Source organism: Pteronotus mesoamericanus, unplaced genomic scaffold (genome assembly GCF_021234165.1).
Source record: "Pteronotus mesoamericanus isolate MK-2021 breed Mesoamerican mustached bat unplaced genomic scaffold, CSHL_Meso_final contig_101, whole genome shotgun sequence".
Lineage (NCBI taxonomy): Eukaryota > Metazoa > Chordata > Mammalia > Chiroptera > Mormoopidae > Pteronotus > Pteronotus mesoamericanus.
Window position 1 is genome coordinate 11,393,510 of NW_026555001.1, and position 12,499 is coordinate 11,406,008.

The 12,499-nt window shown below is 41.4% G+C and overlaps 1 protein-coding gene across 1 annotated transcript in view; it reads right to left on the reverse strand.

Annotated features, from left to right (window-relative positions):
* TTC27 (tetratricopeptide repeat domain 27) overlaps positions 1–7,921 on the reverse strand; it is a 142,209-nt gene extending 134,288 nt beyond the window's left edge. The window contains exons 1-3 of the mRNA XM_054568042.1: positions 7,617–7,921; positions 6,067–6,244; positions 3,401–3,530 (exon numbers count right to left, since the gene is read on the reverse strand). Of these exons, the coding sequence (XP_054424017.1) occupies positions 3,401–3,530; positions 6,067–6,244; positions 7,617–7,716 (408 nt within the window). The 5' untranslated portion in view covers positions 7,717–7,921. The remainder of the gene's footprint in view (positions 1–3,400; positions 3,531–6,066; positions 6,245–7,616) is intronic.
* Positions 7,922–12,499: the final 4,578 nt, after the last annotated feature.

Sequence of the window (12,499 nt, forward strand, 5' to 3'; positions counted from 1 at the left end):
AATATTTGTGCATCGCAAAGAGCTAAGAAAGATGAATCAGTTTTATATGCTACATATGAGTGAAATCATATGGTTCTTGACTTTTTCCATCTGACTTATTTCACTTAGCAAAATAAGATCTATAAAGCTAAAAGCAATAAATGAACAAACAAAACAAACAAAAACTCATGGCCACAGACAACAGTATGGGGAAGGGGGTGGGGGTGAGAAAATAGAAAAGGGTATAAAGGTAGTCAAATATATGGTGACAGAAGGAGACTTGACTTTGGGTGGTGAACACACAATGCGATATGCAGGTGATATAGAATCGTACACCTGAAATTTATATAATTTTAATAACCAATGTTGCACCAAAAAATTTAATAAAATTTAAAAATAAAATAAAACCATTAAACTTTTATAAAAAGAATAAGATGAATCAGCACGGGAAAATGACAACTAGAAAAAACAGCCCAGTTTAAAAACTTCAACTCCCTCTATCTTCCCATTCCTCAGATTGTTGGTAAAGAGGATAAATTGTACAATCCTTTTAAAAACAACCTGGCATTAACAAGGAATGTTGAACATGCATACACCCTTGGGCAAGAAACTCTACTCACACGTGTAACTAACCGGTGCCGGGAAGAGGTCACAGGTGCGGGAATATTGATCCCCTCAGCACTCAGCGTGCCCGACCATAACCTGGGGCCAGTGAAAACAACTTCCTCCATTTAGTGCGCTGCACCAAACAAGCACTATCATTTCTTAAGGACACTGTGCTACGAAATGCTTCCAAATGATTTTCAGAAGATGTCATCCTAATGGCATTGTACATAATATGTATTGCAAAAAATGGAAATGACCCACATGGCCATCAAGAGTAGAACAGATATATGAATTATGGTATAGTCATACAACTGGAAAAATACACAACAGTAAATAATGGTATAATTTCAACAATATACCATTGAGCAAAGCAAATCACAAAAGAATACAGTGTGTCTCATTTAAATAACGTTCAAAAACTAGCAAAACTAAGCACTATGTATTCTAGGGATACATACAAAGGTGCTAAAACCATGGAGAAAAGTACTGGAATGATTCCCAAGTGGGTCATGAGCAGGGTGGGGCCTACATCGGGCACGGCGGGGTGCTGTCAGGAAGCACACACAGGGGACCCTCTCGGCAGCAGTGCTCGAGCTTGTCCAGGTCGGAGCAGTGGAGACGATGATAGATCAGTCGGGCCCACTACACAAACTACAGGGGCTGCTAAACCAGGAGCGGCCTGCTGGAAGGCACTCAACAGCCCGGCCCGCACGCACCACAATGGTGGGGGAACGGCTGTCGGGAAGCTCTAGTCTGCGGACCTGGCTCTGTTCTCTCAAGCAAGGCGGTGGGAACAAGGGATTTTATTATTTAAACTGTACACATTTTATATGCTTTTTTAAAAAATGTATGAAGTAGTTCTAGTAAAAACCAAGATCTCAGTCAGTTTCCTACAATCCGGCCTGAATCCCATCAAGTCTGACCTTTTACTGCGACTCCAACAGGCTCAACACATCCCTTTCCCACAAGCGTCACTCTCTTCTCCCCTCTAAATGTCTGCTTTTACGGTTGCTAGAATGTACTGGTATTTCTTCCTCTTCTCTACCTCTCCATTTCCTCATCGCCCTGCGGGTTCTTACTCGAGGTCCACTCCCAACTAAAAGGTCTTTTCTGAAAGAGTTCACACTCCACATACCTCTTCATCAATTTAGGTATTTCTTATAGTCTGAATCTCTCATGTAACCCATTGCTGTACTGCTGTGAAATGTTACCTGATGTTAATGGGGCTTCTATACTAGTGCAACAGAAAGAGTGCTGGCCTTGGACCCAGAAAATATGGATTCCAATCTCCCAGCTATCAGATTTGTGACAAGCTTCTCTCACCGCTTTGAGCTTCAGTCCCCTCATATATATAATACCTCAGATTACTGGACAACACACGTGAATTAAGTACCATTTGAACCACACATCAGTACTCAGTAAATATTATGCCACTGACTGTTGGATGGATTTCTAATCTACACTATAGGGCCATAGAAACCAGAAACTGTTTCATACAATATAAGGAAGGGAATGACATGCTCTGTATAATTTCTACATAATTGGAGCATATCTCTTTAAATGACATAAACTTTGGGATTTTATTTTAACCATTTTGGATGAAAATCTTTGTAAAGTGTAGACTGTATTCCCTTCTTAGACATAACATACAGAAGACTATTTAACCTTTCAATGATGTTTTAGCATCAGCACTATATTTCAGCTATTCTGCTGCAATGTAATCCAGGGACCCAGTAAACCGACACACACAGTGCGAATTATAATGATTCTCAGATGATGGCTTGCTTCTGCACTTCTCTTTCCACCTCACCATCAAACTATTAACATTTATCTCTAACAACTTTATTCATTTCACTTGCTATTTCTAATTCTGAGAAACCGGGTAACAGTAAACAGGCCCCTTTTGCTGCATAAACTTTGGGGGTTAGGGACCCTTTTTCCAGGCTGAGTGTTAATCATTACATTCAAGATCTCTGAGGTGGCCGGAAACACCAAAGTTACCACACTTCTTTTGAGAGCATGTCATATCCACCAAGCCCCAGGCGTATGAGCTCAAAAACTCCTGAGGAATTCAAACTGCAGGTTCCACTGATGACGTCTGGTGCAGGTCAATAATATTACCTTCGCATACAGATAATAATAATCGTTATCACCAGGGAGACTTCTGTGCCAGGCACTCAAGAAAGTATTTATAATATAAAGGGAATCACCCCTGGGACCTGTTCCTAAGGGTTGCAGCAAAGTTACCTGCAACAGATTTCCAAATTTGCTACTTTTCCAGAAAAGATCTTTATGTAACTACAGTAACATATGCATCCACGTATATATGAATAACTGGGGCAGCTGCCTGTGCTTTAAGAAAAGAACAGCTCGGCCCTGGCCGGGTAGCTCAGTTGAGCAGAGCATCATCCTGATACGCCAAAGTTAAGGGCTCAATCTCTGGTCAGGGCACAGACAAGAATCAACCAATGAATCCATAAACAAGTGGAAGAACAAGTTGATGCTTCTCTCTCCTTCCCTCCTTCTCTCTTTCTAAAATCAATAAATTTAAAAAAAAAAAAAAAAAAAAGTTAAACGAGAGTAGCTCACAGAGCTCCAGAAAATGGGGACGCCTGAGGAGGAGTCTGGGACTGGCGATGAAAATTCTGGAAATATGTAAAAATCTGATAGAGGAACAAGCATTTTGGGTAAGTTTTATACAAGCTATAAAATCATGCTTCATTCCTACCAACTAATAAATCCATTGTATAAAGACCAGTTCCTGAAGAATAAATAACACAATAATAACTACATAAGACATTTCCAAGAAGCATACCTCACCGAATTGCTGGAACAAAACAGACGGCAAAAACTCCTGAGGGTGTAAATCACCAGGAGGCCCCGTCCAGTTACTCTGAACAAAGAGTTGCAAACTGCTCACACCAATCAGGAATATCAGCTGTTGCCTGCATATAAGCATAGTTAGAGAAATAAATGTGAACCACTATCACTTTATAACCACCGACAAACTACTTCATTTCAGTTTTATTAAGAAAAATATAAGACATCAACCAACATTTATTAAGATTATCCGAGAGTATTACAAAAAAAAATGTCTTGCAACCTAAACAATTGAGGTCTGCAATGTTCAATACTGTAATCATGAGCCATATATGGTGCTTTTAAATTTAAATTACTTAGAATTAAACAAAATGTCAAATTCAGTCCCTCAGTCACACTGTCCACATTTTAAGTGCTCAAGAGTCAGATGAGACTAGGGGCCACCATGCTGGACAGCAGAGATACAAACACCTCCACCGTCACACGAAGTTCCTGTGAACAGCACTGGCTCAGATCCTGATCGGGCACTAGTACTTTCCCTGCGTTCTCTCTAACAGCTCTGACATTGCCACAAGACATAGGTTAAACTAATTTTATACAAAAGAAAACTGACAACAAAAAGTTGGTTTTAGACAACATTTTACTAATCCTGTGCTACCACGTGCTGGAACAAAAAGTCCCCTAGAAATTTCACTTGAACCTAGTTTTTTTCCATCCTGCTATGGCTTAAGCCATGGGATGTGTAAACTTTTTCTGTACAGGAAGATATGAAACATTTTTGGCTTTGTGGGTCACACAGGTTTCTTTTTTCCAACACTTTCGTCATAATTTGCTAACTCCAGGAGTAAGAAAAAATAGATGGGGATTCAACTCTACCAAGTAATAGCTAGAGAATCTTGACGTTTCATGCTGAAAACAAAAGCTTTCTTCTCCCTATGTCTCCTAGGCCCTACCTCAAAAGATTCTTTAAGAAAAAAAGAAGAAAATCAATCATACAAGCCTATGGTAGCCAGAATAGAAAGTGCTACATGCAGCATAACTGACAGCAAAGAAAAAAGCAGCACCAGAGAAAACAGGTGAAACAGGTGAGCAAAGGGCCTTTTGTGTTAGAAGTTTGGAAACCTGGGGAAAATAGGCATGTAGCAAGATCTTAAAGCCTTAATACAAAGAAAAACCAAAGTCTTTAAAGCGAGCCCTGACCTGTGTGGCTCAGCTGGCGGGCTTCGTCCAGCAAAACAAAAGGTCGTCGGTTGGATTCCCAGTCCAGGTATCTGCCTGGGTTGCAGGTTCAGTCCCCAATAAGGGTGCATATGAGAGGCAACCAATCCATGTTTCTCTTTCACATTGATATTTCTCCCCCTCTCTTTCTACCTCCCTTTAAAAATAAATGAAATTGCCCTGGCAGGTGTGGCTCACTGCATTGAGTGCCGGCCTGCAAACCAAAGGGTGGCCAGTTCAGGTCCCAGTCAGGGCACAGGCCTGGGTTGCAGGCCAGGTCACCAGTGTGGGGTGTGGGAGAGGCAACCACACATTAATATTTCTTCCCCTCTCTTTCTCCCTCCCTTCCCTCTCTAAAAATAAATAAATAAAATCTTTTAAAAAACTCCTTAAGGCAAACATAGTTTGATTTTCAAATTCCTCAAAATGGAGCAACTAAAATACCTCTTCTCAGCTCTATGTGACAAGCTGGAATTCTGCTTTGCCAGTGAATGACCCATTTGTGCGTACATGTGTGTTTCAATGTACACCGCAAAGCCAGTTTCTGTGATAACACACACACTTCAGACAGCATGACAACAGCCAGGACTGACACTGCAGGAATGTAAACTACTACTAAACGAGAAAAATGAAAAGGAGTGACACTAATCTTTAAAATAAAATAAAATGCCTCTGATAACATTCTTTTAACTCCTAATGGATACAAATTATGTCTTATTCCTATTCACAATGTGAGCATCTAGTACAGTAGTTGGGGATTTTTTTTTTTTTTTTTTTTTGTGAAGAACTAAACAAAGCCATTCTCTAGAAATAATGGTAAAAAAAAATGCATGCATTTTAAAGAAAATTAAAACTTGATATAAATGCCAAGATAGTAAAGGAAAGAAAGAGGTATATTAACAAATTTACAACAGTAAAATTTAGGTTTCACTGCTGTGTAACTATTATACCTAATCCTATAAAAGTATATAAACTTTAGTGGAAGAAGTCAAAACAAGGGTTCCATAATAGACGCATATGCTTTCTGATCTCTAGAAAGTTAACAATCTAAAACATAATAAAAGTGGTTACAAGTGTCACTCAGCAGTCTAGGAACACAAAGATGGACAGGGTATGCTTTCCAGCTCAAAGGAAATAAGGTCTCAAGTGTTGCCTTTGGCTAAAACCTCTCAGACTTAAGTATTTGGAAGCTTAGTGGGTTAGCTGTTACCATTAAGCCAGTTTAATATACAAAACCCTTATATCCTAAACAACTTTGCTTTTTCATTCTGATGATCACCTGGACAGAAGTTGTTATGTAGGTTACTTGGAACATTATGAGTCCTGACTAAATGTTAAGCCAGATTTTTCAATAACTGCTAAAATCAGTGCCTTACGCTGTCAAAGCTCTATTAAATGTATTAAGAGGCTATTTTTCTATGAAAACTTCAAATAAAATTCTACCTTTGGGTTTTGTCCAAATCTGGTGAGAAATCCAGGAATGTTAATATCTGCTTCTCTAGGTAGCTGTCAATCTTTTCTTCAGCCATCTTTGTTGAATTAAAAATATTTTGAGTCAATGAATTTAAGAATATGGTCTCATAGTTTCCTTCTAGCAGCAATTGTAGGAAAGATCCACTCTCTGTAATATAAAAAAATTAGTCCCATAATCCAAAAGAAGTTTTTTCATACGGTATAGGATAACACTATTAGATAAACCTACCTTTTTAGTATGTAAAAAAAATACATATTTAGAATGCTTGCTATACATTAACTAAAAAGCACTGAACAAACTCCAATCATTCTACAGACATCACTTCTAGAATTAGCAGCTCATCCACATGATGACCAGTAAAGAAGGAGACAGACCCAGGAATAATATTTTTCATTAGTAAGTACTCTCACCCTTCTGTTGGAAATCCAGAAAGATTGCTAATGGCAACAGAAAATTTTCCATAGTCAGAGATCTAGACATTTCACAGCCTGGCTCTTCCTACCCCCACTACACTCCCTGATGAAAAGCTGGTTCACTCATTGTTCCTCTAGTATCTCATGCACATGTCTGCCCCCACACTTTTATAATTGTGATTTCTCCTGCTGAACAGTTCTCCACTTGTCAGTCTTATCCTTTAATCAGACGTCAGCCGTGACCGGTATCGCTCAGGAGTATCGCCCCTCAAAGCAAAAGGTCGCTGGCTGATTCCTGGTCAGGGTACATTCCTGGGTTGAAGTTAGGTCCCGGGTCTAGGCACTTTCGAGAGGCAATCTGATCGATGTTTCTCTCTCACAGTAATATTTCTTCCCTCTCTTCTCCCTCCTTTCCTCTCTCTCTAAAAATGAATAAATAAAAAATGGAGAGCGGGGTGGAGGACAGAAATGAGCTCAAGTGTGACTTCTTCCAGGACACTTTTCCAGACCACCAGGCTTCAGAAACTACCTATCCTGAGGCTCCTACTGTGTACACACACAGCACTTACATACTGTCCTAAATGTTGCTTCTCTTCTGAGTCCAGGCTAATTTCCACAATCAGATGTGCCTTTTAATTCTTTATCTCGCCGGTAAAAGTGCACTGCTCACAAGAATTACATCTGTCCTGCCTCGTTTAAGCTTTTATGCTTAACAGCTGTGCGACTTTAAATAAATTACTTAACCAGTCAGTAGTTAAATGTCTTTATCTGCACATTGGAATGAAAACTAGCATCTACCTTAGGTGTCTATTATAAGGATTAAACGGCTAAATAAATGTTTTAAAAAGTAACTGCTATTGCCATTGTTATTATTTCTGATCCTGGGCCGTGAGAAGTTTAGGGTAAAGACTAGAGCCGAGCCTGAGGACCACGCCTGAGGACCACGCCCACCATGTCAGGAGGCTACCCTGACAGAGCCTTAAGAAACCAGCCAGCTTTTGGTAGGGACAAATAAAACAAGCAGAGATGAAAACACGGCCGTCGCCACCCCTTCTCCTCACAGTCCCTACGCTAGCCGCAGTCCCTAGCAAGTGCGCCTCTCTCACCTGAGCCAGCGACTCCCTCCTGCTTCCATTGCTGCCGCTCAGCCTCAGTGGTGAAGCCCCTCAAAACTGCCAGCTCCGGGGTCCACATCCCCCTCGACATCACCCCAGCCAAAATGGGTCCCCAGAAGGATCACAGAGGAATCTCAAAAGAAAGTGAAAGGAGGAGGGTCCAGAGACGCCGAAGTCTATCAGCGATAATTCCTGTGGATATACCCAGAACTCTAGAACCCCATGTGCTGATACCAGCCCAAGGGGGCCGCCATGACAGAAGCCCGGGGCATCCTGGGAAAAACATACGGACTCCGCATCGGCTTCCGCCTAGAAAACCAACCCAAGTCGGTGATACTGAACAAGCCCAGTGAAGATGCCCCGCCCCAGCGGGGAATGGGCGGGGTTGGGGCGTGGTCTGTCTCAGCCCCCGCCCCAAGGCGCGGCTGCGGCGGGTAGTAAATACGTAGAGGCGTGGAGTCCTTAGGTAAACTCACGGTAGGTTCCCGTTACAATGCTTCTCCTAGCAGAGATCTTGCCCGACCACGGCTGCTTTGGAAGGTTTACCGCTTTGATTCCTAAACCTTTTGCGGCCTGAACCCTCCTAAGTACCTGATGAAAGACGTAGTAATCCTTTTCTCAAAATGCACGTGGGCCCTGCCTACCAATATTTGGGTACCATTTAAATAAATCAGAGACCCTGTGCAGTGGAGTCCGTGAACCCCAGGTTAAGAACCCCGCAGCAGAGAAAGTCCTTATTCTTTGAATGAATTAAAATGTAAGTAAAGTATCTACCTGTTTTTGACGCCGCCAGAACATAACGTAAGTTATGACCGAGTGGAACAGCTGGCTCGGCCGCTGATGGAGGGAAGTTTTTTGAGGATAGACTGAACACTGCAGGAACCTGCCACCCTGCGTGCCTGCCGTGAGCAAAGGGCGCCTTTAATCTTCACAGTAGCACTCTAGGTGAAAACCAAGTTCTGGGAGTCGGGACGTGGCAGGCGGGACTGCGTCTCTGTGGGCTTGCAGCCCGCACTGTGAATATGCCATATGCTGTCGGGAAAAAGCTGCAGGGTAACCCTGACCACACAGGATTTGTGTAGTAATTAAGAGCAATGCATTTCTGAAAGCCCAGGACACCGGTTCAAGAAGGAAGCAAAACAATTTTTGTTTTAATTTGTATTTTCAGTTACAGTTTACATTCAACATTACTTTGTATTAGTTCCAGGTGTACAACATACCAATCATATACTTTACAAAGTGTTCCCTGCGATATTTCCAACTGGCACCATACACAGTTATTACAATATTATTGACTATTTCCTGAGCTGTGCTTTACATCCCCAATGACTGTTCTGTAACTACCAGTCTGTACTTCTCAATCCCTTCACCTTTGCCACCCAGTCCCTCACCCCCTCCCTTCTGGCAACCACAAGTCTGTTCTCTGAAGCTGTGAGTCTGTTTCTGTTTTGTTTGTTCATTCCACATTTAAGTGGAATTATGGTGTTTGTCAGGGACAATGCCACTAAGGCTCACACAATCTGCGCTTGATCCATGGATGTTTAGAATCTGCCCTGAGCAGTGTGCTTTAAAGACCTCCATATACCAATAAATCAAAGAATACCTGGCGGTTCCTGTCACTTAACATCCAATGACACAGGGTGACTTGAACAGCTGCTCTCTTTATTTACAGGGTTCAAGCTATAGAGGAAAGGTATCTCCACAACTTACCTATGTCCTTGAAACAACACGCTCCTGAGTCCAAATGCTGTAAAAGCTTTGTGGGTTGTGCTGCAGGTAATGTGGGAAACAGATGCTGATGAATTAGAAATACAGGAAGGATGGGAGTTGCAGACGCTCTCTCTCAGCATGAATGCAAGAGATTCTTGCATAATTGTTATTTCCCAGTAGTGATTCACATCCACACACAAGAGAATATGTGAAGATGGTGGCAGAGGTTGGAATGATGCATCCACAAGCTAAGGGATGCCAGCAGCCACCAGAAGCTGAAAGAAGTAGAAAACAGATTCTCCCCTAAAGCCTTCAGAGGGATTGTAGCCCCGCCAACACCTTGATTTCGGATTTTTGGTCTCCAGAACTGTAAATAAATGTTATTTTAAGCCGCTGAGTTTTTGGTAATTTGTTACAGCAACCCTAGGAATTAATGCAAGTATTCCCTTGAAGAAACAAAGTCAAGATAATTTTTTTGAAATATATAATAATGTTATGCATGTCTTCATTTCATTACTTATCCAAACAATACTGGCCAATCAATAGAATACTTCAACATGGCCAATAACTAAATTATTTTAATTATTTTGATGCCTAGAATTCCTATTAAAAAACATAGTTTAACACATTTTATTTTTTGTTATGAAGGTACATTTTTCAGAGTTGGATATTATAGGACATTTGTCACATCATACTTTGGTTACTAACCTAAATATTTAGACATATGGCATATGCATCTCCATTTGTATCTTGCCTCTTAGCTATGGGCCGACTTCCATGTGACCTGATCTTTTTACAGTTTGCAACAAAAATGAAGAATTCCCCCTTCCAATCTCCCTTCCTGTCCTCAATTTGTTTGGGGTCTGAAGACACCTCTCTAGCCAACTGGTCCATGTGATCGAGGTGACCTGTGCTTTTATGCATCAAGAAGAAAGCCACTTCAAGGTAACATCAGAGCCACAGACATACTGACACAAAACTACACTTACGGCATGGGGAGGGCATTTCCCTTATGTAGGAGAAAAATTGCTGAAGTTCGGAAGGAGCCTCAAGTTCAGGAGGAAAACTAAGAGTGTAACTATTGTAAATAATTTTTAAAAGCCCTCTACATTACTAAAACCAAATGAACCCGAGGCCCTGCCATGCTCTGATCATCGTGCCAAGACTGAAGCACCAGTGCAGGCCTTGAGCCAGGCTCCTCCTTCCAGTCCTCTTGTACCCTGGGACTGCCTGCTCAGCTCTGTCTTTCTAGCGCCACAAGGTCTACATTTGGGTCTGTCCTTGTCTGGGTTGACCCAGTGGGCATGTCTGTTTCCATCGTGGAATCTTGACCTAACCAGCCTCCCAAGATTTAAAGCTTGAGTTTCAGCAAGTTGGTACTATTCTGGCACCTACAGAAGGACATACCGAGTGTTAACTTTTAATTGTGGAAAAGTATAAAGTCTGCTGAAAAACATGCAACCGTAGAAGTCTGTCTATTAAATAATCAGCTTTAGTTTGGGAAGCAACACTCACTTGAGTTGTTTAACAAAGTGCTGCTCAAATCGTGGTCCACAGACTACCAATCAGCAATGGGCTAAGAACAGAAATTGGTAAACAATGTAACTGCTGCAACATTTTAATTGTATTTTACAAAGTACTACATAAAAGGGGTAACCAAAAACCTTGGCCCTTCACCAGTTTAAGACACACTAATTGGAACATCTCATCTAACCCACCTTAATCTACATAATCCAAATTATAGGACATCAAAGTTTACAATATTTTCTAATATTTTGCAACTTCTACATTTGTCCTACTTTGGATACTGGGTTTTTATTATTACTATTGATTTGAGAAAGACAGACGGACATTGATTTGCTGTCCTACTTAGGCATTCATTGATTAATTCTTTTGTGTTCTCTCACCGGGGATCAAACCTGCAGCCTTGGCGTATTGGAACAACTCTCATCAACTGAGCCACCCAGTCAGGGTGGAGGTTCTGGTCTTAATGTGAGAACAGTATCTAAGTGGCTTGTTTTTGCACTTTTCTTTAAGATATCGCCTCCAGTTTTTAAACAATTAGCTTTACCATTTCCAAGTGTCTTCATATTCCCTGCACGCACTCCTGGACCTAGGCCATCCTAGGTCTGCTGGCCTCTGGCGCACCCTTCTCCAAGGCCTTCACACTACTCTTCCCCCACTCACTCCTCAGTCTGTGAACATACTTAAGTTACACTCATACCAACAAACTTGTATTTCCCCAAGTTCTGTCCACTGTCTCTTCCTCTCTATTCCTCTAATTGTCCTAGTTTATGAAGTATGACCTGGACTCCAAGGTGGGCTCTTATTCAATCTCCATGACTCCCAATGGTTAGTAGAATGATCTCCCTGAAACCCAATCTGACCAGGTTGCTCCCAATTAAAACCCCTTCACAACTGTCCATCAGAACAGGTGTATGTCAAAGCTCCATCTCCCGTGACCCAATCCCTCCTATCTTTCCAACACTACAGTCTATATCCCATTTGACTATCTCCTTTGTCCCTTAAAATCCAGTTGTGTCTGAGGTGGTGCCATTAACTCCAGCTCTCCTTTTGATCTTGTGTCTGCAACTTCTTTTGCCCTGGCTAATTTCTTTACCCTCACCCTTCAAGACTCAGGATATTTTTCTGTAGGAAGCTTTCCCTGAACATATCACCTCAGTGCCTGTCAACATTTTACCTGAGCTAAGTGTCCCTTCTCTGTGCTCCCAAAAGTACCCTGTGACAAATGCTGTCAGAGAACTGACCATATGGCTCTGACAGTATGTTTTCATCTGTGTCATTCAACTCTCACAGCAGGAACATAAAGAACAAAGTGAGTGCTCAAGTGTTTGCTGGCATCAAGTCTGGATCAAGATAGAACACTTTTAAAACATCAGTGCTCTCGAATTCAGACTCTTAGGCCTTGGTTTTTTAAAAGCATGAATTGGACTTTACAGTAATGATACCGTAACTTTCCTTTTTGAAATAGTGTTCTCAGGACTAATGGTGTAGAGTGGAGAAAATACACAAGCATATTTTAATGATTAAAAATAAAAATCCAAAATCAGAGGAAAACACCACACTTGATCGCAGCTTTACCATCATCCTGACGGGACCCTGACTGACCAAAAACAGAAAGTCCGAAAGAGTCGATGGCTGTT